Genomic DNA, 27,995 nt, shown 5'->3' with positions numbered 1-27,995 from the left:
TTGACGAGAACGTTGGTTACTTCTCGGCAAGATACGTAGAAACAGAGAAATAGAAAGGAGGCCCTTTCGACATCTCTCTCGACTCGATATTAAACCCAGATCTGTTTATTTGCCCGTTTACAGTAGACGCCAATGTGCCGAGTCGTAAAGCACAAAGAAACACGTCGCGTTATTGCGTTTGCGGCGATGGCGGTGGCGACGACGGTCGTGTCTGGTGCGTCTAAAATAAACGACGAGAAATTTATGCATTCACTTAGCGGACCTCGAGCGCGAAGCCGCGAGTTTCCACGAATCGCGAATGCGAAAGTTGGATGGTCGGAATATGGAGGATGAGGCCGTTGGTGAGGAGAGACCGCGCTGTCGCCAAGATTGCGGACCGCGCGCGGAATACGCAACGGCGTGCGAGGGTGATTGCGCGTGAGCGAAAAGTAATTTTCCATCGTCGTTCATGGAAAACAATTCCCAACGTGATAATGCTGAGGGCATTCCGACTAGAGAGCGTGCTCGGAAATTTGCGTAATGGAATAATTTCGCGTTTTCCTCGTAGTGGAACACAATTTTGCTTTGCCAGATAACGTTCCGCCATTTTTCATTTTTCGACACGGCACACCGCGATGTTCTATTTGTATGTCTTTATACATTAAAACGTAAATCTTACTTTAAATAATTATTTTCTGAAAGCATCAAAGGATTTTTGAAATGATATTAATATTTACCTTTTGATGCTTTCACAATATAATTATTTAGAGTACGATAAGATATTTACGTTTTAATAAGACGTACAAAGATGTAAAAATAGAATATTATAATACAGCCTGTCGAAAAGTGAGAAAAATCTTATGATAAAACATTATCAAATATTAATGTTTAAAGTGCGTGAATTTTGCATGGATATGCGAATATGTGTTCTATATATGCGTCGTAAAGCAAGATTCATTCCGCAAGTATCTATTTGTGGGCAATCGCAACGTTTGATACGACCGTTAACCCATTTCACGCTATTGTGCCGTAATCACGCAATGGAACGTCACAGTCGTTCATGTCACGATCATGTCTGTTTTCGTTGACACCATATCATTGCCATCAATTAGATCAGCGCTTTCGCATCGAATTTCCCGTTTGATCTGTTACTTCGGACATTGCGGCGACAGCATGATCCTGTTAAAGGGAGAACGTCATTATACTCCGTCAGGGTTCCGCTCCCCGCGTGCGCGGTGCGTCTTCTCGCTCGTGTTTACCGCTCGCGCCGTACGGGCGATGTGTTATTTAACTAGCTAGGAAATTAGGAGGGTAAAAAGAGGCTCCCGGTAGCCGCGGTGAAAGGTCGGAGCACCGTAAAAGGCAAAAGATCCGCTGCCGGCTACTCGAGCGACCGTTCGAGAACGACTGCCATCGTTATGGTTAAACATTCACATTGTGTGTGTGTGTGTGTGTGTGTGTGTGTGTGTGTGTGTGTGTGTGTGTGTGTGTGTGTGTGTACACACATACACACGTACATGGACGCAACGTACGAATGTATATCTGCGAGGGGAGATAGGAGCTTTGGCCTTGCACCTACCGCGCGTGTAACTAATTGCGTTTGGATTCCGGCCACGATCGCCCGCGGTTTCCGGGGTCCGACTGCGCGAATACTAGGCTCCGCTTCCGCGAATCGGAACATCGGTTAATTACCTGGCCCCCTTGACGTAACGGAATTTACCCCCTTTCACGAGCGTTCCTTAAGAAAAGCAGTTAGGCCGTTCTGCAGAATTTGTATAGATTGCTCTTTGTTTAACGGAAGATTAGATGTATTATCCACAACATGGATTTCGTTTAGTTGTTATACTGTTTAAATATATAAATACATATAGATTTGTTTTTACATTTGATCTATATGGTTGGATATCACGAATTATTTTGATATTTTATTTTTATCATATTTGAAATACTTTTTAAAACAATATATTTTTATAAAATGCACATCGAATGATAAATAATATATACAGAAAAATAATAAAAATAAACATATCGTATTTGCAATTAATAACAACAGTCAATAATAATACAAAATGTATTGTTATTTGAATTTTTTCGAGAGCACAGAGACTATTTTGAATCTTCTTTTAATATGCTATAAATAACGTAACTTATATTATTTTGACAAGACATAATATATAACTTTACACATTTATAAATGCAATTTCGCACGTACGAAAGTGTCTCGTATATAGCGTTTATAAATTTAGATAGTGATTTAATATGTATCAACGGACCGAAAGTATTTCTCATCGGATATGATACATGTGCCAACAAGTCAGCCAAAGAGATCTCCGGGATACATTTAAGCACCGCGTCGGCTTTAAGACCCCCTACCGAGAAAGAGAGAGAGAGAGAGAGAGAGAGAGAGAGAGAGAGAGAGAGAGAGAGAGAGAGAGAGAGAGAGAGAGAGAGAGAGAGAGAGAGAGAGAGAGAGAGAGAGAGAGAGAGAGAGAGAGAGAGAGAGAGAGAGAGAGAGAGAGAGAGAGAGAGAGAGAGAGAGAGAGAGAGCGACGACAGTCATCCCCCTCATGAGCGTAAACTTCGTCAGTGCGCCGACTTGCCGTCACCGCCCATCTGACGCGCAAGATGCGAGTTTGTGCTCGAAGGAACCTCCTTGGCAACCACCCTCGCTGACATTTATGATACAACCTGGTGACAAATGAAACGTCACTGATAAGGGACGCCCGGCAAATTAATGCGTCGCTGCTGGTGGAGTAATAACGGGGCGCACTACTCACGCTGATGACGAAGTGGATGTCCGATCTCCTTCTTGTATCTCCTTCTTATATCGACTTATTGACGGATATTCTTGAATTATAACGCGTGTGCCTAGAATTCTGAGTAACCGGTGTATACCTTTCGCGTCAGTTCTACAATTTTATCTTGACATAAAGGAAATCGATACTTGTGTGCTTGTGTGCGCGAATTATAAAATAATCGATGACTTTAGGAAAATATTATTTTCAAATATTTAATTATGATGATTCCTTTTTATATCTAATGATAGGGAGAACAAATTTAGATTACTCAAACGATAAGAAATATTTTTTTTTTTTTAATAAAATACATATTATTCTAAAAGCGTATTTTTAAATATAAAAAATACAGCAGTTTTAATTTAATTGAAAAATCACTCTTTTCGCAAATGTAATTTGCCATGATTTTATTTTTATTCTGCCATACCGCGAAGCTTCATTAGCAACATGTTAATTCCGGCATGCGCATTGGTTTTGCTCCCGTTGGAATATTTATGCGTTCGGTTACCTAGCCGCATGTCATAATCCGGAAATGCCGATAATTACAAAAACATTGCGCTCGCAGAGATCGCGTGAGCGTATCAAAATAGAATTCGTTTGTAGCATGATTACTGGTTGCATTGTGCTCCGATGGAAGCAAAATTGATCTGCTCGATTTATACCTTTCTGGATCTGCTTGCGAGCATTTCATTTATCCTGTCATGAGTTATGCACCATTACTTGTGAAATGGATACGCCGAAGTACGGCGCACCGACTACTACGATCGCTCCGCGCGCGGTTTCTTCCTACCTCCTCCCATCACACCCCCTCGACATTCAGAAATCGACCTTCTCGCACCGCCATGGTTCATTCCTCCTTTTTATCCGTCCCGATCTTTCGCGAGCGTGGAAAAGCCGCACGGTCGGGAAAAAAAAATCGAGCTGACGCTCGGCGATTGAAAATGGTGATAAATAACGATCACGTTTCATTAGGATAAATCGATGGGTAATAGAATCAGTTGATTATAACTGACAGTGTAGTGATTGGATAAGTTATCGTCCGGTAAAGCGTTGCATTATGCAACATGCGTGTGCATCGATGGTCGATGGGAGCGATGCGGCACAGGCGGCGCCGGTGATCGAACACGACAACGTCGAGGACGGCACGTTTCAAGATTCGCCTTTATTTTAAAATGATTGCGTTTCGTATCCAATTATTACTTCGTCCGTTTTTCTCCTCTCATTCTCCTTTTAATTTTTCTTTTTCTTTGAAAATCACTCTCACATTCGTGCGTTCCATACTGTACCTTAATGCGACACGGTACAAATTACATTGTCGACATATTTTCTACGGACAGTAAGCAGAAAAGTTTGCGTAACGTACATAAAACGAGTTCGGCGCAAACAGGATTGTGCAAAATTAGAAATGTGAATCTCTTTCTCTCCTTGTTTTGCTCCACGGATTATTATTCGCAGTGTTGCTGCGATGTTATATTGAACTCTATATCGCGTCTGGAAATTTTTTAAATCACGCGATCGATTGAGCTCCTCTTTACAATGGGAATTTCGACTGCATTGAAATATATGTAAATTTTAATATTTACAAGTTAAATGTAATATTAAAGTAATTAGGATTAATAACAAATTTCATAACATTCTTTAACATTGTAGTTATTTTTATTACAATTTATTTATATATAAACACAGTACAAGTTATATCTCAATAAATTGTTACAAATGGATATCTCTAAAACGTTATAAAACATTGTTTTATTCTTTTTGAAATTTATGGTCCAATGCAAAACATTTACATAGCGGAGGATGGACGGAAAATGGAATTTAAATGGAAAGTGAATGCAAATGTTAGCTACCTTCATTCTTCTTATTCATCTGAACAAAAAAAAAGTTTATCTGAAACAATTTTTTTTGTTTGATACACTTATAAGTTATGGTAAATTTGACTTTATTGCTGAGTTGTGATGATATCAAATTACAAAAAGATTTTTATGATTATTTTCTTGAAATATTTATTGATTTATACATAGTATTTTATTGTGTGAATTTAATAAATGTTGATAATATTAGTATTGCTAATAAAAATATATCACATACATATTTTTATCAAATAAATAAATATTACATTAAAAATTAAAAATATTCTAAAAATAAAATTTATAAATAATTAAAAATTCTCAGATAAAAATTTACGCTCATAAAAATTCTACATACCAAGCATTTTGTATGAATGAACTTTTCTAGTAATATTTCAAGATGCTTAAACATAAAGCACGTTACAGCGAGACTCGCACAGAAGCATAAATTTTACCTTTCTTTCTAGAATTTTTATCTTTTTATTTCGTGCTATAATAAAACAGTAGGATGATAAATATTCTTATTTATGCGCGTAAATATTTTTAGACCGCGAATGCATCCGGCGAAAATGCAAAAACTATATTCAAATGCCGGGATAGTGCGTTTGTTATACGTCTAATCTAAAGAAGAGTATCAGCGAATGTCTCGTAAGAGACCGTAAAGATCCGCATAACGCGCGCATTTAATAGCGAGAGGGCTTATTCCGCCGCGAAATGCTTGGAGCGTAAAAGTATTTGTCGTCGACAGGGTTATGACCGCCGTGAGATTATGCAGATTCTTTATGGCGGCGCAATCTGCACAGAATTTACTATTCCGCCGACGTCACATTGCGTTATAATGCAAAAATCACTTTAACCGACGCGAAACGCAACGAAATGTCGCGGCGACGTGAAATCTCGGTCTCTCTCTCTCTCTCTCTCTCTCTCTCTCTCTCTCTCTCTCTTTTCTCTATTCCTCTCTTTCTTTCTATTTTTCTGTGTCTCGGGTAAAGCAGCCCTATTTGCAAACGCCTCTTTGAAGAGCATCCAGCCATCATTGGGATGGCACAGCCGAGCTGTTGGTGGAGACCAAAATAAATAGCCTTGATTTAACGAGATGTTCCGGCGCGCCCTGCCCACTAGCTGGCTCTGCTCGGCTGCGTCCTGAAATATGGGTCACCCTGTTCGGAATTTTTTCATATTATAAAATTATACTCCTTCAGATTTATACGGAAATCGTGGCAGGAATCCCGACAAGGCGAACTTGGGTTCGCTTCGACTCGGCAGACGAGGCGCCGCGGTGCGCCGGAAAAATTATGAGGGCGATATTAAATTTCAACTGTGATTTTAATTAGAATAAGAATAAAAGAAACATTCTTTACTCATGGGACAGCAACTTCAGCGCACGTTGGTCGCATATGTGTGTATGTATGTGGGAAGGGGGTGTATCTATCTACATTCGTATTGAACTGTTGCCATTTCTTATTTTTACACGATGTTGCAAACGGAAAATAATGTGTATTTGTTTTTTTTTTCACAATTGTCTCGAGACGTGAAAAATACATCGCTCAAAATTTATTATTAACACTTTCTCTCACTTACTCATGCTCCGTATTTTGTGCCGTATTCTGTGCGTTATTTCGTAACGTAATGAAACGTCTTTCATCGTTGTCGCAATTCTAAATTCGAAACAGCTATTCAGAGGATAAATCTTACTTCTGATGTTGCGAGATTATTCAGTCATTTTCATCTATCGTGGAGTTTTCTCAAAGGGTGTTAATAAAATTTGAATTTTTGCATTTCTATTTAGATTTAACGACATTCTGTTATTACTAACATTTATTATGATACATAACAATTATAAATTTTATTGAAATATCATCATGTTGAAACGTGTTAAATAAATCGAAATTATTTATATTGTTATCTATTTTTCCAAGATGTCGACACGTATAACTAGAATGTACAATTTGCAAATATGCGCATTAATGGTATTTCCAGCGTGGAAAACGACTTTTTTTTTGAGACACAATGACGATTTTCCAAAGTTCGTGATTGTGATAAACGAATTTTAAATCAGCAGTTTCAAATAAAGCTTTCAACTGAGTAAATTTTTTTTTTTTCAAAATTCTTTAGTGTGAGATAGGGCCCGAGGTGGAAGTTCGCTCGTGATCAATAAAACCATGGAACTTTCCATCGCGTACTAACTTTTTGCGGAAAGTACCTTGGCCTCCGCTGCTCTCTCTCGTCATCCATACGAACGATTTGACAGCACCGCTGCTCGATGAAATAGCGATGTGGTAGGAGAGTGGACGAAGACGAAAGAGTTGAACGAGGCAGCCGGAAAACTCGTTGGGCTTTCCAACTTCTTCATTCCCTTTAGTTTCTTTTGGCATTTCCCCGGTATACCACCGGTACTCCTTCGCCGTGACCGCAACGCGGTGTACAACTGCGTTTTCTTCAACGAAGCATCCACTCATTTCAGCAATAATGTTGCTGGCAGATGGAAGAAGATAGAAAGAGAAAGCATCTCATTCCCTTTTTCTAGTTGCAACGGTGCAAATTGGTGGAGATAGGAGGGGAAAACGTACGAGGCAAAGTGCAAAGGCACCTTTCTCTTCTCTCTCTCTCTCTCTCTCTCTGTTCTCACTACAGATTCCAGATACAGCTTGCTCGCCTGTATGTGCTTTTTGCGCGCTCATTGATTTTACTGGCCGCGCTTCGCATGTATGCTGACGCGGCTCTCGGGACCATTGAGGATCTCAGCATGGTAAACTGCTTTCTTCGTGGAATTTTACCTTGCTTACTGCGATAAAACTCTCTCTTTTTCTCAACACGTTGCTTTTAACGCGTAATGACACTTAATGCATCTTTTTCTACATGAAACATTTATACACTTGAACTAATCGCACTTCGACTGTGTGTGTTCGCGCTGAATACGAGTTGATAGTGCTCGTACTTTCCAATCAGATTAGGAATAATTATGTATTAGATTTGTAATTTGTGCCTGTGCAAGATTGACGAAAGACGGAAATTGATTCTGCGTTGTTTCTGAGCAAGGACATTACGGAAAACCCGTTCGAATGTGCGGAAGAGCCATTGTCCGCTAGGAAATGACAAATTGTACTTTAAAGCGCTCACTGAAAGCTGTTCTGACGCACAACCGGAATATACCGGATCCGAAAGCTCTGCTATGGATGACAAATTGTCGTAGCAGGTGTTTGCAGGAGATACGATCTTATTCGGGACTTATTCGCATGTCTTGTGCTTCTGAAGACGACTTAGAGTTTACGACGTCTGATAATAAATTTCGACACCTGCTATGACAGAGTAACGGAAGATTTAATCGCCTCGTCTGAGCTTTTGTAACATATGACAAACATTATGCAATAATAATGTGTGAAAAAAAATGGCTATTTTATATGATAATCATGTTTGGTCTACTTGATGGCGCTATTCGTACCGGCGATGAGAGACTCACGCGGAAGCTTAGTTGGGCTGGTGGTTATTTATTCTTATTACTTCCATAAGTGACATCGATACTGTACAGGATATTGAAGTGAAATCGATTGGCAGGGGAATGGAAACTATTAGTTTATAACAACAATGAGTACACGACATTTTGCTACATATAGTGGATGCCACATCGATAATTTAAACTTGTTTGTCTCGCAGCAGTTCGCCAGTGGTTGGAATGTTTGAAAATTTTGATTGTTCAATCCTGCTTCAGTTAATCCTAGTTTGCTTGCTGTCCAAATATTCAGGGTTTCCTGATATCGGCTTCAAATATCGCTTTTAGTTCACGATGAATTTGATTCTCTTATATACTTATAACAGATTTACTCAAAATTAAAATTCCATTATTTCTTGCGAAACAGTGTTATGTTATTTAATTGATAATATTTATTTTATAATATTATTTTATAATATTTTATATTATTATTATTTCTTACGAAACAATGTTACGTTATCTAATCGATCGTATTTATCTTAAAAACTTAACGTATCTCACAACAAGTTTGTTATTTTGAACTTAATAAACACATAATTAATTTTGTGTGAGGGAGAAATTTGAAACGATGTTTAATTATTCAGTATTGATGAAACGAAACGTTTGTGAATATGAAATTAAATTTCATATTTAAAGATATTATCGAGCGAGAATAATGTTTTAACATTAGTAAATAAGCTTTCCGCGTTTAGGAAAAGTGCCAAGGCGCGCTCCTTACCTCGGCGAGTTTCTTCTGAAGCATGTCGTAAACTGTTATCGGCAACTCTGCTGAAAAGTTTATCAATGGCGCGAAATCGCCCGCGGCTCAAATCGACGTTTCTGAAAAGACGGTAAAGAACGAAAACGTAAATCTCTCGTCCCGCGAGTCCATATTTTCGAAACGAGCGGACCATCCTACATTCTAGTGCTGCGTCGATGGTAGGAACGAGGAAGCGATTTTCGAGAATATATGGCACGGACAGTAACGATAAGGGATTGAGCATAATAGGGGACCGCTTCCCGTGGTCATAGTTAACCGGCGCCATGAAAAATACTAATGGGACGACGACGAGGGAGGTCAGCTACGGCTCGCGGAGGTGAATTTAGCAGGTGGAAGCCTGGCGAAGCCGTCCACAAAAGAGATAAGTTCGCGAACACGTTCGGGACTTTTCAAGCGTATAATACGTGAACCGCGGATCGAACTCTCGGTCATCGTAAAAGACCACGGCACTTCTGGGGCTCCTGGACCGGCCGGCGTGAGAAGGAAACCGTCATTCGCACGAGTGCTGTCGTTTGACTCGTATATACTCATCTGTTCAGGGGGTTTTACGATCTACGTTGCTCTCGGCTGTATTGCGAGTGCCGTACGGTGCCATCTCCCATCTCGTACAGTTGCAGCACGGAATTAACCGATTTTCGCTTTGAACCCGTACGGCCTACGGGCTCGAAAGGAGAAGTCCATCTCGCGCGATTACATTACTCACGTGCTCGATGCGCGTCCGTTACTTTTCGTCCGGCTACTATCGTCAGGTGTTAAGTCGCAAAAAGTGCGACTTCCGAGCAAGCGGTAAACATCTCGAGCGCGCATTTCTCAATTCGTTAGATATTTATGCGCGTTTTAACGTGAGCGCAAACTCACGTCTGATTTACTGCCGTCGTGAAAAGCGTTAGTCGCCGAGCGAGCGCGTTGAGAGGATGCACTGGTACATTTGCATTTATGTGAAGGAAACTTATGCGATCAGCAAGCTTGAAAATTGATGCATTTTATGCATAGTTATTTCAAGACTCAATTTTCGCACTTCTGGAATTCTTTCTCCTGAACCTTTTTTGTGTTTCTTATGCGACACTTGCGAAACAACGAGCGTTGATTAAAAATCATTTAAGGAAATTTGAAAATTTATATATATATATAAATTTTCAAATATATATATATATATATATATACAGTCATTTATGAATATAATGAATTAATGAAATAAATTTAATGTTGGATGAATGGCAATTACGAAATCCAAATATTTTGATATATTGTAACCTTCCAATTATTTCCAATAATCAAATAATTAATAAATTAGTAATTCATAGAAACCGAAGTACTTATTACATTGATAATTAATTTGTTTACTGGTTTGAAATTTAATATTATTTAAATTAATTTAAATAAATTAATTTCGTGTTTGAGTCCCCTTTAATATAATCGTTCAGTAGTCTAATAATAATTTTAATCAGTGATTTCTAACAAGACGACGTCACGAATTTCACGTAAAGAGATTAGACGGCGCAGAATAGAGAGATCTTTAGCGGCGAGATATATGGGACTTCTGTCAAGGTGAAGGAATAAAATCTGCGGGATCGTGGAATTAATGAAATGCAGATTGCATTTAAGAGTGCGCGAGCTACCTTCCGGCTCTCCGCTTTCGTCGCGTTTGCTTTGGTGGCTTGGCGCTAGGATTTAATTAGTGCCATCCACCGTGAGAGATCCGAGAAACACTCGCCCTCATCTTCCTTCCGCGTTCCAATCCTTCCGGCGAGTTCTCGTCGCTTTCGGAAGTTGTTAATTAAGAAGCCGACTGACAAAATAGTCATTCCGAAAGCATTTTCGGTCGCCCACTGCATTCGGATCGCAATATCATCCGCGGATATAAGTTTTAAGGCAATTTATATTCATCTATGCTCGAGCAATCCTTAACCCTTAGAATTACGTATACAAAACTTCAAACGTGTGCGCTGTATACGTGTATACGTGCACGTTCTATACGACATGCTAAATTATCATGATTTTACTTATTTATAAACTTTTTAATTAATTTAAATTTATCTCTTTAATATTATATAGCTTTTATTATAGCTTTTATTTTACACAGCTTTTTTGTGACTATATACCAATTTGACTTTTTGTTAAAATTTTTCATCTGGATAATAATGTGATATGAAAAAATTAATATTTAAAATATTAATAATGTAATAAAATAAGTATTTTTTTACGATATACAAAATTGAAGATGCGAATATTTTTGTTGTTCACGCATCTGATCACGTATAAATATGAAAATATATCTTGCTGTTTACGATATGTACTCTAAATACTCTTTTGCTGCTACTTTCCTCCTACTGTTTTCGATATTCGTAATTTATATTCGATGGGATTTAATACCGTATGCGTGTGCATGTGATCTGGACCGTTATAATTTCCAATCCGCCTTGAAATTAAAACATGATTTTTGTTCGAGATGCAAATGCCTTTATGTTGGCCATTTATTTTCAAACACTTTAAAAATATTTTGGTGACACAATCACAATATTGACCGACAGGTGTTATTTTTTTAAAGTGAGAGTGAAAAATAATAAATTTCAAAATATTTTATTTTTTTTAATCATCAATGTCACATAGGATTGCATCAGGCGAATACCGAATTTTGAGATTTTATCTTTTTTTATGAGTTACTTTATCGAAAGAAAATACAAAATGCTTTAAAAAATATTATTATGTATCACGATAGGAGAATATGTTATATAATGAGCTATAGAGATTTAAAAGAAGATAAATAGACATAAAATATATTTTCTTTTCACAGAAGAAGATTACTCTCGAGTGAAATTACTCAAGAGTGAAATTACTTTCTCCGTTCAATGATTAAATTAAAAAGCAGAGATATATATTAATGCCAAACTTTTTATATATAATCCATCACATATCACTGACGTACCGTATATCTTTTCATTATATACATATATACGGAATTTATTTCACATAAATCACACGGAGGTATGATCACGCGAGCCAATAAGTCCACGACCATCTAACTTAGAAAGCGCGTTTTGACCGAAGAGCCAATACTGCAAAATCTAGTCTAATTAGGTTAATGGATAATGGGAAAACTTAGCTCGCGTTGACGGTTTATTGTTGGATACCGGCTCGATGGAACTCAGGACAGCGCATAGCTTATTCGAAGTTTCGCTGCCGCAGATATCCCGGGTGTCTACGTCATTTACGTTGAATTTCTCGTTTCTCATTAAGCAAGAACCCCGACCAATCCATTCGTGCGCGCGAACACGTTCCTGTATCGCGCGGATTAATTATTTGCGATATTCCTGTAAATGAACCCATCAGATATACTCCGATCCTGTGTACGGGTTTCAGTCCCGAGCAGTATCTATCGATAATAATTGCTTTCATGCTTTAATTTACAGTCGAAAGCTTCATCCGCACATTACGTATTCTTGTATTTTTGACTACATTACATGTACATACATAGTGTGTTCAAGTTTTTCGCAACTAAAAATTTTGATCTTGATGATAATAAATTCGCAAACTTTATTTAATTATTTGATTTTTTTTTTCAATACGCAGTGTTTTGTATATTTATATTAAAAATAGAACGTAATATAATCTAGTCAGGGACGCGAGGTCCATGGAAATGAATGAGTTAAGCAGTAGAAAATCTGATGCGATTAATTTAAGTGCTGAGTTACTCATTCGTAACGCACGTTATCCTTTCGTTTACGTATATATTAATAAGATTACTATGCTTACCGGCATGATGGAGAGCACAGGCCATCAGATTAAGGTAGATTAGTCCCATCTAAAGACATACAAAAGTCTGATAATTTATAAGCAACAATATTTCCAGACAATAATTAGATACATCTAAAATGATTATTCTTCTTTTGACATTAATACTGGAAAGGATAAACGCGCTTGAGCTGAAAATATGTGAAACTCAATTCCGATTTTGCTCTCTTTTATAAACAGTAAGTCTATAATTGGTACAAAAGTGGATTTGCGAAATTACGCGATCGTAACACTACCGCACATGCTCGCCGGAGAATATAATAAAAAGTTTAAAGTTATGAGTACTCAGTAATATGCTCTCTCTCTCTCTCTCTCTCTCTCTCTCTCTCTCTCTCTCTCTCTCTCTCGTTTTCTCTTTTTATTCACTCTGATCATACTTTTCCGGGCCGGTTTTAATATCCTGTGCGACTTTAGCTTCTCATTTGTCGGAATGGAATCTCTATAAATTGCATTTCGTTTTGTCGAAACGATGTCTTTTTTGTATGCCATGTGTATAATAGGATTTGAAAAATGTGTGAAAGTATTCAAACAATGAAAAAAATATTGCAATTGCGATGAATTCCATAGAAGCAATATATAGATTGGTGCGATATATCATATCAAATTTATAGAGCACATAACGGAAACTATGATTAATAAACTAAGTATGTATCCCGATTTGTAATTTTTTTTTTAAAACCGTATGATAAAATGTAATGTGCCATTAGCATGCGTAAGCAATCATTAATTATCATTAATATCATTAATTCCGAGGATAAATTTTATCTTATTCAGATATCTTTTTAAGCAGTTTTTAATCTAGCAAATTCTAATTTTGAACTTCATCATCAGTACATTTAACAGTAAAACATTAGAAGTTTTGAGAAAAGATAGTATCCTAATAAAGATTTTCAGAACAAACATCATTTTACGGTCTTCCTCGATTATGCGTACCTGAAATTTCATGCAAATCTGACGCGATGTTCTGCGTTCACGATGATATAATGTTAATTTCATAAGCCTCTTCTATGTGGTTAACAGAAATGGGTAAAGATATTAACGTTAAACATTCTGAGCATACGCGCGTACCCGTACGACATGATCCAGGAATTTATATTATAGAAATTTATGAATGCCCTTAAGCGAACTTTTCAGGGTGAAATTTTATTACGGGAATCATATTCAATTATTGGACGCGACTCATCCTTCGGGCGTTTCGCATAACCAAGGATTCGTGGCATTATGAATCTCAAATTGCAATTTTTTGATATGGCGACAGGATTCTGAGATGTTGGCCGAATGAGTATCGCACTGTCTCTTACACGATCCGCTCTATAATTATCGGTGTGATACACCGTATGATTTACCGTATTATCAGTGTGATACACATACAGTTATTTTAAATCCCGAGTGAGTATGCCGGCCATTTTATTCGTGGTGAGCTGTCGAGCCAGCTCTGAATTATTAGTACTATTATGCTAATTTTAGGAACGTTATCTTCTCATTCGCAACCACGCAGCGTACAACGTTATCGCATACTTTTGCGTTGATAACGGATAATTTGCGAGATTTGAAATTTTCTCTCTGAAAATATGTAATTCAGAGCGGTGTCTAATGAGTCAAAAAAAGGAGGAAAGAACTGAGACATTGATTATTTATCCGTTTTAATTGAATGTTTATTGTGCCAATACTGTAATTCCTACTTTGTGAAATAAAAGTGATCAGGAGTAACGTGTCTCACTCACCGCATCTAGTTTTATATCCCGTTTAATCTCGGTAATACTGAAATAGTGGTATTTGTAACGGTGGCAACGGCCTTTATTAATAAGAACGGGATTATCAGGTCGCCGTGTGTGCGAGGGCGAAAGGAAGAGGGTAGGCTCAAGGGTAGCGCGAGGAGCAGGAGGGCGAAACTGAGAGCGGTTGTGATTCCCTTGCCAGCTGCTCGCATCCCGATATGCACTGTATTAACGGCGTAATATGCCGCACCACGTCCGCATCCACATCCAACATATCCAGGCGAGCTCTTACGAAGCTACCGGCATCCCTTCTGCGTCTTCTCCGCTTCCGTCCTCTCGGAGCCCATCTTCTCTCGCTCACCGACCGGTATTCTACCGTCCTCCCTGCCATCCTCCCTGCAGTCTGTACGACGTAATTCACATCTTTCGTTCGTCATGAAATATATAAGAGTTCATTCCACGTTTTCGTATCTTTCGCACGATTTTCTTCCTCACGTACTCGCGCACGAATTTGTCAGATTATACGCATGTACTTACGTAGATTACGTTCACGGCACGGCGGCGAATTTTTATTTTTTCCACGATACGAATTTATATTACGACATTATGTTCCTCGTCCAAGAATATTTTTATATAATTTTTTATTTATATATCGTGAACATTTTTTAATTACCGCGAAACGTCATATTGTGCATCAGTTTGCCAGCAATTCTCATAACTTTGATGCATTAATGCCCGAGTTAATCAATAACAGGCACAACTTATTATAGAAAATTTTAAATAGTTCACATTTATATACTTTAATAATCGTGTATTTTCACAAGATAAAATCTTGATTGTGTGGAATGATAAGAATTATGTATTTAAAAAAAATAAAGAAATAATTTACTTTGTGTTATATTATACGTGTTATCGTAGTCATAAACAAACGTTGTCGCACAACGATATATACGTGAAATGTTTCATAATTTATCCGAATAGGTAACACCATAAGCCGTAATAGTATAAAACGATAAGAAGTTTGCCAACATTCTTACGGGAAGCTTACGAACTTTCGCTACCCAAGCGTTAAGTCTCAGTAGAAATGAGCATTCGCGTTCGCCTTTCAGAGGGACTTTCTGCACCCTTATTTCCCCGGAGCGTTTTCTTCTCAGATTAACGTAAGTAGTTGCGCGGACAAATCTTTTAGATCCGCGATAAGGAAAAGTGAGGATAAGCACGATATCCCCGTCGCTTTACGCGGAGTTTGCGACAGGAATGTATCGCGCCGCGAAGCGTCTCTGACTGCAGGTACATTGATTTTGCCGTGAGGGAGCTGCCGCGTAAATATTCATGATACTGCCAAGGGGCGGGGGAGGGGATGGGCCAAGTGTCGAGCATCAATGCCTATCGCGTCAGTGGCATACGTGCATTCTGTATCGAGTGCAAACAAGCAATGCAAACGACTAACATAGCCGCCGTTCTAGACGCCATTGCGTAATCCCGAGTGTCACAAACGCGCATCCGCTTATCACGAAATCTGTCCCGAGAATCAAGCTCGTCTCTAATCACTTCATTCTGCGCTATACTACCAAACTAGCACAATTATGCGTATAATACCGCGAAATTGCGCCTACAAAGAGAATATGTTATGTGTATCGAAACGAATAACAGGACGAATTTCCTTTGACACAAAGAGAGAAAAGGATTAAATTTTTCATATTACGTATAACTTTACTATTTTTGAATGTTTTAATATAAATTTCAAATATTATTTTGAAAAATTGATTTTATCAATATATCGCGTATAAAAAGACTTCTGATAATAACGATTCTTCTTTATCAGTCATTTTATTATTTTATTTTTATTTCAATTCAGCGCATTTGGAATTTTTTGCTTTTAAACAATAATTAATAACATAACAGCTTAATATGCCATACTCTCATGTATTATCATCATTCTACGGTCATTATCATCAAGGACCATTCCGAGATTAGAATCGCACTTATGGACAATTCAGCGCAATAGACTTTCGCTGATGTTTTTCCACTTTCCTTTTACTTCTGCGACCGGCAGGATCATTCAGTTTCCATCTCTACGATCGCAAGTTCTCACCAGTCTGCCCATAGTAAAGCCCGTTTTATATGGTAAGAACCGTCACGTTTTGTCTATCATCGAAGCCGCGGCGATCTGCCCTTCTGATTTATCGTGACGCGCTGGAAATTTCTTTCGTGCCGCGCGATGCCCTCCTCGGCTTTTTGCCCCGCGGTATCCGGTTGATTGCCGTCCGATCGTTTCGAGGGAGAATCAAGGATGAGCTGTCGAGAGGATAAAACGCGCGGTCGCGAATGCAGCATACGCTTAGAAAATCGTCGGCCGTTGCGTCAACACGCGAGCTTCGCCGCGAACAACACACTCCTACCCTTGTTACAACTCGGGCCTTATTTATACCGGCGACGTCGAAATTGCATGCAGTTAAATGAGCCGATATCCTCGACGATTCATTGATACTTCAATAGACGCGGTCCGCAATAATGACCCGATAATCACTTGTCTATTTGACAACCCGAGTGAGTGGCGAGTTCACTCGAGGCGGAATTATGACAGAATACGTGGCCACGTGTCTTCCAGACGTAATTGGCATTGGACAGTATATTTTCATCACGATATATAAATTTATATTCCCAGGTAATACATGAATCTACTTCAACTGCTTCTTTCGATGCTGTTCTATAATGTAGTTTACACGCGAGAATGGGTTTTATCTATGAATAATAATGCGTCGCCGAAAGACATGAATAAAATTTTGAAGACAGATATATTACACATACACAAATTATCATACGGAATTATTAGTATATTTATATGAAATTGACAGAATTTATTATTTTATCGAATTAATATTTTAAATTATAATAAATTAATGCACTGTGTACATTAATTGTAACGATGAATATTTGCATATTCAGATTTTTTTGCTATCAACAATACGTGTAAGAAAATAAGCTTGTTTAAATGTATGTTTAAATGTACGTTAATGGCATGTTTAGTAACATTTAATACATGCAAAGTTTGCAGTCCAATAATTCTAACTGTACACTCAATATGAAGTAGAAAATTATAGCAGCGAATGAAGAGAGAGAGGGAAGGGAGGGAGAGAAAGAGACAGAGGCAGAGAAAGACAGATAGAAGCAAATAGCACTGCAGTCGCTACCTACTTGTGATGCCACAATGTGGTACTCGTCAAACCTGTTCACGTCGATTTTTCATCGTTGAATAAAATATCGTCTACCGGATGTTGATGACAATGACATAGTGATGTAAAACTTGCGATTCATATCGGTCAATCTAACAATCCCCTGTTAACGTATCTTTATGATAAGTCTATTTTCTCTCAGGAGCGACGTAGAAAACGTAATAATTGATTTAAAAAAAAATATATTTCAATAAATTACGGAAATTAATTTTGCTAATTAGATGCCATCCATTTACTTCATAAAAAAAACGCATAATTATACTCAGAAAAGTTCTGCCTGAAATTAATGAGTTGTAATAAATAATTACGTAGGATAACCGATGAGAAATTATTTCATTTGTAGTAGCGAAAAAAATAGAAAGGCCTCGGTTGCGTGTTGCTCGTGGAATGTCGAAAAAACGAAGATGTGCGCTTGCCAATCACGGATTCATAAGACTGCAACAGCTTTTGGTTCAATCTAAACATCATACAAAACTGTTCTTGTGTTGGGAAATTTTCCAATTCTCGGCATCAATTATGGAAAGGAACATCCTATAGCTCATTAAATATATGTACTTGCTAATGGCATATTACATGCGACGGGATGAATATTATAATAGCTGTAATATAACGGTAAGGATTCATTAACGTGATAACAGATGCAACCATAGCCACTGAATGCGAAATATCGTTGCTGATTAAGTAGCGAGCGATAAAAACGTTATTTCTCAACCTTCGTATCTAGGTGTAAATAAGAAAGTAGTAAAGAGCGCCACTGACCCAATATGTACGATCGTAAAGATCTTCTTCATCTTCGCGCTCGTATTCCTTTCACGTTCCGCGCGAGATTGTTCTTCGTCATAATCTCTTGGACCGAAGGGTCGAGTCAAGGAATAAACTCTCGGAATTGCGGAAAGAGTAAATAGTTTCGCGCGCCTGTAAGCTCGTGTGGCCATGCTGGACTAGTCTCATCTTATTTACCGTTCGTAAATCTCAAAAAATATACTCACACTCGGTCTTTTCGCCACGATTACACGCGGTCAATGTCAGCAAAATCATGCGACCTCACGTGAACCCCCCATCGTGAACGTATCAGTGGCTGCAATATCACTCCCTGATATCCGCGAATTGCATATTTCTGCTCCCCATGACATGACTTGTACTTTGAATGTCGTGTCCGAAGCGAGTCATCTTGCTTTCCCTCGAGTGGGAACATTATCAAATATATAAAGGACTGTAACCAGCGATGCTGTGTACAAATTAATTTTGCACGCAATTTATTCTAATTTTATTGCCCGTTGAAACTCTTTTTATCAAAGCCGCGACTCGAATAAGTGACTTCCCTCCGGCCGCTTCTCCGTTATTCCCAGGCAAGCGTCTCTACATTTTTAATCTACTTAGAGAAGGTATTATTCCTTCGAGAAGCGGCTTACGCCGCTCATAAAATTACGAAACATTTAATAAGCGGAGCGATTCAGTTATACACGAATATACTTTTTATTTTTAGGTTCTTAATTTTACCTTTGTTTTTCCGAACGATGTGTTCACACATAATTGTAAATAGAAGAAATTTTTTAAATTGCATTAGAACAACTGTTGAGTGACAGTTTTATTATTACCGTGCTATTTTTTTATTTTTGTCATTATCTCTCTTATTATTAATTTTGCAACACTTAATATTGCTAACTAAAACATAGAGTATCTTGAATGTTTGTACAAATAATGTGAAAACAAAAGTGTTTCTTCGCAATATTATTTTGATTTGCGAAGAAACATATTATCGCCGAAATTCCAAGTTACCGTTATCAACCAGTAAAAAGTGGTACCGGTTGTGTGTGTATGTGTGTGCACGTGTACTGTATGGGTGTGTGTGTGTGTGTGTGTGTGTGTGTGTGTGTGTGTGTGTGTGTGTGTGTGTGTGTGTGTGTGTGTGTGTGTGTGTGTGTGTGTGTGTGTGTGTGTGTGTGTGTGTGTGTGTGTGTGTGTGAGTGCATTGGCTGAGGAAGCGGGTCGTTAGTCATCCTATTTCCATAACCTGAACCAGCGTTGCCTAGAGCGCGAAAAAATGGAATGGAGGTAGAGGCTGCGCGTAGGGGCGTATATGCCACGTGAAAAACGACCGGTTGCGTGGCAGAAACCGGACGGTGGCACGTCCACTCGCGATAAACTCATTCAAGGTACAATGACATGTCCGCCTGTCCGACGCTCCCGTGCCTCTGCCGCCGTGCGAGTTAATATATGCGACAATCGTTTTCTCCAGGGGTAATTCAGTCGTGTCGTTTATGGTGCTCGGCTTTGGCTCTTTTTTCAGGCTTCTGGGCCGCGCTTCTGCACGGTTCCTGATCGCGGATTACGTCCGAGACACCTTTGCGAACGTCAATCAATTTGCACGCATCACATAATTTGCTCCGCCTCCCCTCTCTTCTTCTTCTTCTTCTTCTTCTTCTTGAATCGAGTAAAACGAGAGATCGATGCAAGGAATCCCGTATGGAATCGTGTGTCCTTGCATCGATCTCTCGTTTTACTCGATTCCGTATGGAATCGTGTTAATTGCCGCGATAATTTGCGGGTTACGAAGATTTCCGATGCTCTTGAGATTAATGAATGACCAGCGATTTTCACGACTGCTCATGAATAATTCCATTCTCTACGTAACTTGTCCTTGGCAGAAACTACTGGCGAGCGTTCTCTCGCTCGTTGTTACACAAATATCCTTCCCTTGTGAGTATGCGCGAGTTAATACCTATGATACTAGCTCCGTCATTGCGAATCTTAGTTGGACATGACAAAGAAGTCATCGTAGCGTTCAGTTACGGTACGGCATGGTTGATACCACTTGAACATAAATGTGTCGCTTCGTGAATTATATTATCCTTTGCTACCATTTAGACAGAAAGCTGCCTGTCTTGTAGCTATTAAATTACTCTTTTGCTATGCAAATTTTGTATGTACCGAATACTCGCAAACTCCAGGAACTATTCAGATGTGAATACTAAAATCTATTTTAGGAAGACATTTCCCCGAGGCCGTATTTTCGTAATGATAATAATAATATTAAAATATATTACGAGCTGGATATAATACTGAGATAGAATCTGCGAACAATTTTACGTGTGCTACATGGCTATTTCGACGCGCATAGAATATTTAACAGTTATATTTGGATAAAAGCCAGTTATTTTTTATGAACTATAAATGTAACGTCATTTAATTTTCAACATATTTGCGGTTATCTGTTTCTTATGCAATTAAAATTGGTCCGAAAATGCATTTTTCTATTTTAGATCATTAATCATTCAAACTCGTTATAAGTCGTTCTATTCTTCTTGATGACTAGCTACAACATCAAGTTAATGAATATCTATGATCCTATTTAAAACATAATTAATGATCTTGACATTACAAAAAATCTTTGAAGAAAATTGTCTTCTTATCTCTCTTTTATCTCTCAGTTTATTTTTTAGATATCTTCGTTTGAGTAAAAATATTTATCATTAAAATTTATAGTAATAAAGTAGCTTTCATTATGCATTTAATCTATACAAATAAATTTAACAATGTTAAGTTTGGTTCAATTTTCATTCAAATCTCACAAAGACGAAAATTGAAACGTCATTATCTTGTTGTTTCGAAAAAAAAAAAATCTAATTTATGTATGTTATGATCACATAGTGTAATTAATTATTGCCGCGTTCTGATTAATTGAAAGTATCAATATAAAAAGATCTTGACCGATAGATTCCAGTAACTTGGTTACGTCCCTCGCATTTAAACTTTAATAAAGGCTAACGGCGAAAATTATATATCGGTGCTAGTAGTAAATACGTAATTATTAATGGCCATCGGGCACACACGCATAATTACAACGAAAGCTTCGATATCGCTTTAATTGGAATCCTAATTGCGAGGAGGAGTAAATGAAACCAGATATATACGAGCTTGAGCGCTGTTGCGCGCCGATGACGACGTGGGATCTATTTCTCGCGACGCCGTGAGGCAAAGTAGTCAGTACCGACGGGCAGATATGTAGGTGTATATCTATCCTGGACACACCGCGTTATCTGCGCGGTGGTTTGCGCGTGTTAATTTTAATCCTTGAAATATAACGCGCCGATCGCTCTCGGGTAAAGCGTAATCCGTAAGAGCCGGTCCGTAACGACCGCTACCGCCTGCCTAAAATGTCGTTACTCGTTATCTATCGAACGGACTGGTATGCCGGCAGTCGTTCGCAGAATTACTAACCGGATGCCAATGATAGTTGCCGGCGAGACAGCGGAGTAAGCACGCCGGGGAGGAATTTCTCGGCGTGAGATTCCTCGAAGAGAGGCGAAGCCGTGGCGCGAAGCGTCTGAGAGCGCTCTTTCTTCTCGCTTTTTCCTCCTCCGTCCATCGGTTCATTCGTATGTTCATTCGTTCGTTCGTTCGTTCGTCTTGTGATCCTCAAAGAGCAGATTCTTATAAATGCCACGAGTAAAGGGGCGATTAACCCCAGTGGGAGAGCTGCGGCATGGGTACACACTCCGAGAGTCGATCGTTTCTCGCACGTTCGAGTGTTTGCACAGTAATTTCCGAAAGGGCTCTTTCACGGTGCAGTCGAGTAATATATCTTATGAAGATACTCACGTAGTCTAACCGATTACGGGCGACCGTGCTGCGCTTCTGCGTTCGGTATTGCGCATATTCGCGCGAGCAAGCAAGCAGTTTTCGCCGGCTCGGCTCGGCGCGGCGCGGCGCGGCGCGGCGCGGCGCGGATGAGCGTCGCGAGTAGAGCGCACCGATATATATTCCGGGACGAAGTTAACGCGAGTAGGCGTCCTCCGCTGATCATCCTCATGGAAACGTGCACCTCACTTGATTTATATGCTTGATTTAGAGTGCTAATTAACGTGCCGACGGCAACGACGTACAACACATGCGCCGAGCGCTTTGTGCGCACGCCGGGCGATCGGTTCGTTTGATGGTGTACATCGTTAGACAAAAGTTTCGACGGCTAATTTGCTCAGGAGAGAAAAACACGATTCGATCGGTGATCCTCAATTCGAAGAAAAAAAAAATAAATAAATCTCGCAGTCTCGTGTGTATTAAATATAGGATTATTTTACATAAATATTAAGAAAGGTATAAGACACATTCTCTCTCAGAATACTGTCACAATTATATTTAAATATAGGCAAATCATAATTTTTATATATTATTTCCTCAATAAAATTAATGTTATTCTCCCTTCGTCGGTATTTTTCTTACTTTAATAGATTTATATCTCTTTTATCAATTTAGACGAGGTACGTGTTTCTTAAGAGATAGCGTCATATTGCGATGTTACTCTCATTCCATATCCCGTTGTTGTTTGAAATTCTTACCTACTCCAGTTTGCTCGCGGTGAACGAGGAGGAAACAGCTTGCCTCACTTTTGCGAAGATTTGCTTTTTCTTGCTGGCGCCGTAGAAAATGACCGCGCTTCCTCTTCTCTCCTCATCGTCTTTTTCTTGCCGCCTCCTCGATGCTCCAGCATCGTGGGAATAGAAGACCAGTTACCCTCACTTTCGCACAAACATTAATCTTCATGACTTTCACTCTGTGTGAAGAAATTTTTACTTAAAAGTGTGCAGCGTATAAAATTAAGCGATATGTGGTTTGAAAATTTGATCAAGTTATTTCTAGTCGCATGGATATGGATAAAATAAAAATGCAAAATTTAATGCATTTTAATGTAAATTTATTATTAACTATGATGATCGTGTAGACGTTTCAATCGAAACCAAATAAAATCATGTAAAATAAAATATTATATAAAATATCAATTTTATTGATAAATCATAGCTGAAGTATAATTCTAAAGCTCACAAAACTTATTTATTTTAATTATGCTTTGATATTTCTTGACATAAATAAGAAAATAAAAATTTACCTAAAATATTTTATTTAAAAAATATTTTATTTAAAATATTTTATTTAATATTTTTTTAATAGATATAAAAATTGCACGTTTAATTATAATTAATTTAATTTTACAAAGAATAGCAATGTAAAAATGATTAAAATTTAATATAATTTTGTACAGTATACAAATTCAAACGCAAGTTATGCAATGTGTTTGCCTGTATAATTAATCCGGATGAACATAATTTATTTTTTCAACCATAAACTTTCATTTGGAATACGTTACCTTTCGTCAAGGAATACAGAGCGATTACGCGATGCGCTACGCGTTTATACGCGTCGTTCAACCGAAAACCATGATCGAGGCGTGTTACAAGTCATTGAAATCCACACACGGCACGGCGTGCTATTTGGCGTAACACTCGGCGGTAGGAAAGCCCTACGCGCTCGTAAATCGAGCGGAAGCTTTTGTGAATCTAGTGACACGAGATCGGCCCAATTCAACGCTGGCGGCAGAGGTGCAACCGACAAACTGCGACTCGTGCATATATCAGCGAGAGCGCGTTATCGCGCGCGCGGACCACGTCGAGCGAAAATGGTTTCGGTTGGTTTTGGTGGTAGTTTGTAGAGGGATACGCGCGGCCACGGGAGCACACAGCGATATTCAAGTGGCTTCGACACGGCCTATTGCGCGTCACATTATCAACGACAGGAGGGATCACGCGGCGTGCGTATTACGCGTGTCATATTGCGGTCCGACGCACAAACGGCAGACGAAGATGGCGTTAATTACGGTGTGCGCGAGCGAAGCAATCCGGGACTGATGAAACCCGGGGGTTGATTCCCGATGGGAAAGGGACCGACAAGCGTGTACCTGCGGGCTGCTTCTACATTCATGTGCATCACCATCACGGATCGGATCGACATCATTTAACCAACGGCCACCAACGTTGCTCCTATACCGTCAGCAGGACGGCAGCAAGTTGCAGAAACTGCACGGTGGAACTATGCATGCACAACTTGTCGTATACGTATCGATTCTGTAACAATGTGTACGAAATATGTACTCGCGAATCAGCATCTGCGTTTCCGTTTAATCTGGTTGCCCGCAGAATGAGGGTGAATAGCGTGGGTGGAATTTACACTTGTAATGACTTCTCCACCACCGAGTACGCATACATACATATTCACACACATCCAAAATATACGTGGTGGCTTTTATGTCCGCAGTATATAATGTACGAACGATGAAGGCTGTTCATTCTAGTCAGTGATCCCATACACCCAAGCTGACATACACACATCCATCTCTCTCTCTCTCTCTCTCTCTCTCTCTGTGTGTCGGTTTTCTTGTGCTTTTCGTTTCAGGTCAATCTCAATCGCTCATCGAATGCGAGCTTCACTGTTGCTCTCCCTCATTCCTTTCCACGTCCCTCGGGATTCCTCCCTTCTCATCCAGGGAAATCGCCATCTTCTTCAACCTTTGTGTTTACCTTTCGAATCAGCGAATTACCAAAGCCACCTAGTTTCTCTACCGCTGCCTCCATCAACCTGCAGAGTGAAATTGATAGATTCGAGCTTCGCATTTGCGCTGGGGCATCCCATTTCCATATCCAAGTACTACTTCCATCTCTAACCTCTCCCTATCCCGAAACCGCTCGATTCGTAGTTCCGCTCTTCTGGTTAGCACGACAAGCTGAACATCACTCGAATTCTCGATGGAATTCACGCGAAAGTCTCTCTCTCTCTCTCTCTTCCTCTCCTTCTCTCCTCTCTTCTCCTCTCCTCTCTCTCTCTCTCTCTCTCTCTCTCTCTCTCTTCTCTCTCTCCCTCCCTCCCTCCCTCTTTCCCTCCTCCCCCTCTCTCAACCGCTTATCGCCTTCGCAAACTCTGACATCATAAGATTTCCGATATGAGCTGCATTGAGAGCAGATGCGAAGCTGATCCAGAGAGGCTGTGCAGGCGAAGCCAATGGGATGGAGCTCGTCGGCCAGGTCGATCTAGCGGAGTCGCGATCTCGATGATTGAATTTTGTCGTCGGCCGTGACCGCTTAGAGTGTGATCTTGTTTGGGCTTGAGAGAGGCTCAACTTCGAGCTGTCTGTCAGTTTCCAAAATTGACAAGCAAAGTTCGGGATTACGTAGTATGCTCTGATTGGCGTGGATTCCTACACAACTTTTTTTCTCGCGGGTTATCTCGGGCATCTACAATTTTTTTTTCGCTTCACTTCTAAATTTGATAAAACGTTACTTTGTCCCATTCCTTAATCTTCCCTTTTTTATTTCAAGGATAGTTAACAATCAGATAATTCAGTATTACACAATAATATAGAGAAATTTTATAAAATGTACGGTATGCTGTTTAATATCTACTATTTTTGTTTTAATATAAGCACTATAGTTATTGGAAAATTTGAAATTTAATATGATTATATTTGCTCTCTATATAATTTTGATATTCGATATTTTACTTCGATTTTACTTTTTTATGTCTCTTCGATATTTGATAATTTTAATTCATTTCATCTAATTTAATAAAATATTTTATCGAAAGCTAATCGAAAGATCGATTCACATGGAGAATTGTGGTTATCAATTAATCGACAAACAAATTCTACAAATGAATCAGTGGATTTGTCCTGCTTGTATTAACAATAATACATATTGGTTTCACGCATTTAATACATTCGGATTTAGATCGTCTATACGAATTAACTGTCGCACGTGTGACAATATTCATTGTTAATATCTCATAAACCTATGAAACATGAAATTGCATTTTTTTCATACGTAGTGCTTTCGTGAAGAAGTATATTAATCGATTAATCGCTCGCACGCTTTAAAACAAAATTCGAAATTTGGAATCTGAAGAAAATATATCGAGTTAATTATTTACCGATAAAAAATTAGTAATCTTCTCTACGATCGATTTCCACGATTATCTTACGAGCAGGAGAAAGTCTGCGATTCAGACTCTACCGCATAGGGCTTCGTGTGTGCTCGCCTTGACATGTAGCGCCAGATTGCTATCCGCGCACGCATACAGTCAACAAAATCAACAACCTGTGGATATTTGGCAATCTGCTTTGCGTCGCGCGAACGAGGGTTATAGTGAAACAGGAGTGAAACGAGGACGTGACGAGCGAGCGAGGGTCGACGGCGGCGACGGTGTAAGGGTGAGAGAGAAGGGGGAGGACACTTCGCGAAGCTATCCCGGGAGCGGGTGTATTACGAGTAGGAGATATCGTTGAAAGTGATACGGCTGCCATGTGTGTCTACAAGGTTTCGCACGGCCTCGCATATCGAGCTTCGTGCGCATTGTACATCGCCGACGCGCGACTCGTAAAGAGAATCGCCGGAATCTATCTTCGTGTGAAATTTTTCTATTCTGCATGGGGGACAATTGCGGCGGACAGACATTTATGACATTTGAACGGCCGTCACTCACGCGGTCTGTCCCCTTGTGAAATGCCGTTGCCGTTACAATGGACATCTCGATATCCAAGTTGACATGTATCATGACTACATAGTCCAGTTAGAGACTAGGTGGACTATAGTAGTACGTATGTAGACTATAGTAATACGTATGTAATGTGAAACTCCTACTGTTATCTGCATTAGTTAGATTAGCGTAATTGCAGCTGATGCATGCGTATTTTTTTTTTTCCAAGCTATCCTCACGAGAGATATATAAATATAATTTTGTATTTGCCTCTGCTAACGCGTAGCTAATTTAATAATATAATTTGTTCAAGTTTTTTTTACTATTTTATATATATATATATATATAAAAGAAAAAAAAAATATATATATATATATATTTGATGCTTCTGAAGTGTTAATTTGTTTTGCGGGTACTTTTAAACTGAGACTGTTTTGTATTTAAATTACAATAAGATAGCGCAAAACACTTTGCGCTATTGTTACCGTTAAACGCGCAGAATGAATTGTACCGGTCGCGTTTTAAACGCGGTCTCTTGTCTCTCGCGACGAGCGCTTTTCGCTGTTTAAAAGACGTAAAAGTCACCTCATTGTAATACAGATGCCGCAGTCCGGAGCACTTTGTTTACGCGGAGACTTAAGCGAGAGTAATTTAGGTGGTTTCCAACCACTTGGAAACGTCCCGGCACGCTTCGGCGAGCGGTGCGGAATTAGCAAACCGAGATTTCAAGTGCTGAAATAGTCACCCGGGGAACGTGGTACGTACCGACTTTCCGCCACCTCCGCCCCCCTTGGCTGTCTTTCGAGCTCCCTTAACGGTTGTTGAGGCGAAATGAATAATCCTTACGCGAACCCGCCGGAATGTAAGTCGGCGCAAACGACAAGTGCACTTTCTACGCGGATGGGGATAGGAAGGGACGTTCGGCGCACGATTAAGTTTCAGATCTCGGGACCCGTTAATCCGCTCGCGATAACTTTTATTACAACGTCCGACTTTGCATATCCACTGGAAACTCTGCTCGATAACTGGGTTACGCCGTGTTACGCGCGATAGTCTGTGCGATACAAGTCTTACA

At 39.2% G+C, this 27,995-nt stretch overlaps 2 protein-coding genes across 13 annotated transcripts in view; one reads left to right on the top strand and one right to left on the bottom strand.

Moving 5' to 3' along the window:
- Window positions 1–25,292, bottom strand: part of LOC105428264 (uncharacterized) — a 56,252-nt gene extending 30,960 nt beyond the window's left edge. For 2 of the 5 annotated variants that reach the window (XM_089071900.1, XM_089071898.1), the window contains exons 1-3: window positions 23,766–25,292; window positions 22,960–23,174; window positions 12,628–12,676 (exon numbers count right to left, since the gene is read on the bottom strand). In XM_089071900.1, the coding sequence (XP_088928026.1) occupies window positions 12,628–12,633 (6 nt within the window). In that variant the 5' untranslated portion in view covers window positions 12,634–12,676; window positions 22,960–23,174; window positions 23,766–25,292. Of the gene's footprint in view, window positions 1–3,402; window positions 5,785–12,627; window positions 12,677–22,222; window positions 22,521–22,959; window positions 23,175–23,765 lie in introns of those variants that run through there. The other 3 variants (XM_089071901.1, XM_089071899.1, XR_016138139.1) reach the window with 2 other exon arrangements.
- The window catches only part of Atg16 (Autophagy-related 16), a 360,881-nt gene that overhangs the window by 27,949 nt on the left and 304,937 nt on the right, over window positions 1–27,995 (top strand). The gene's annotated exons all lie outside the window — the stretch shown is intronic.

Source organism: Pogonomyrmex barbatus, unplaced genomic scaffold (genome assembly GCF_055798465.1).
Source record: "Pogonomyrmex barbatus isolate J1 unplaced genomic scaffold, ASM5579846v1 scaffold12, whole genome shotgun sequence".
NCBI lineage: Eukaryota > Metazoa > Arthropoda > Insecta > Hymenoptera > Formicidae > Pogonomyrmex > Pogonomyrmex barbatus.
This window is presented reverse-complemented; position numbering and strand designations above follow the sequence as displayed.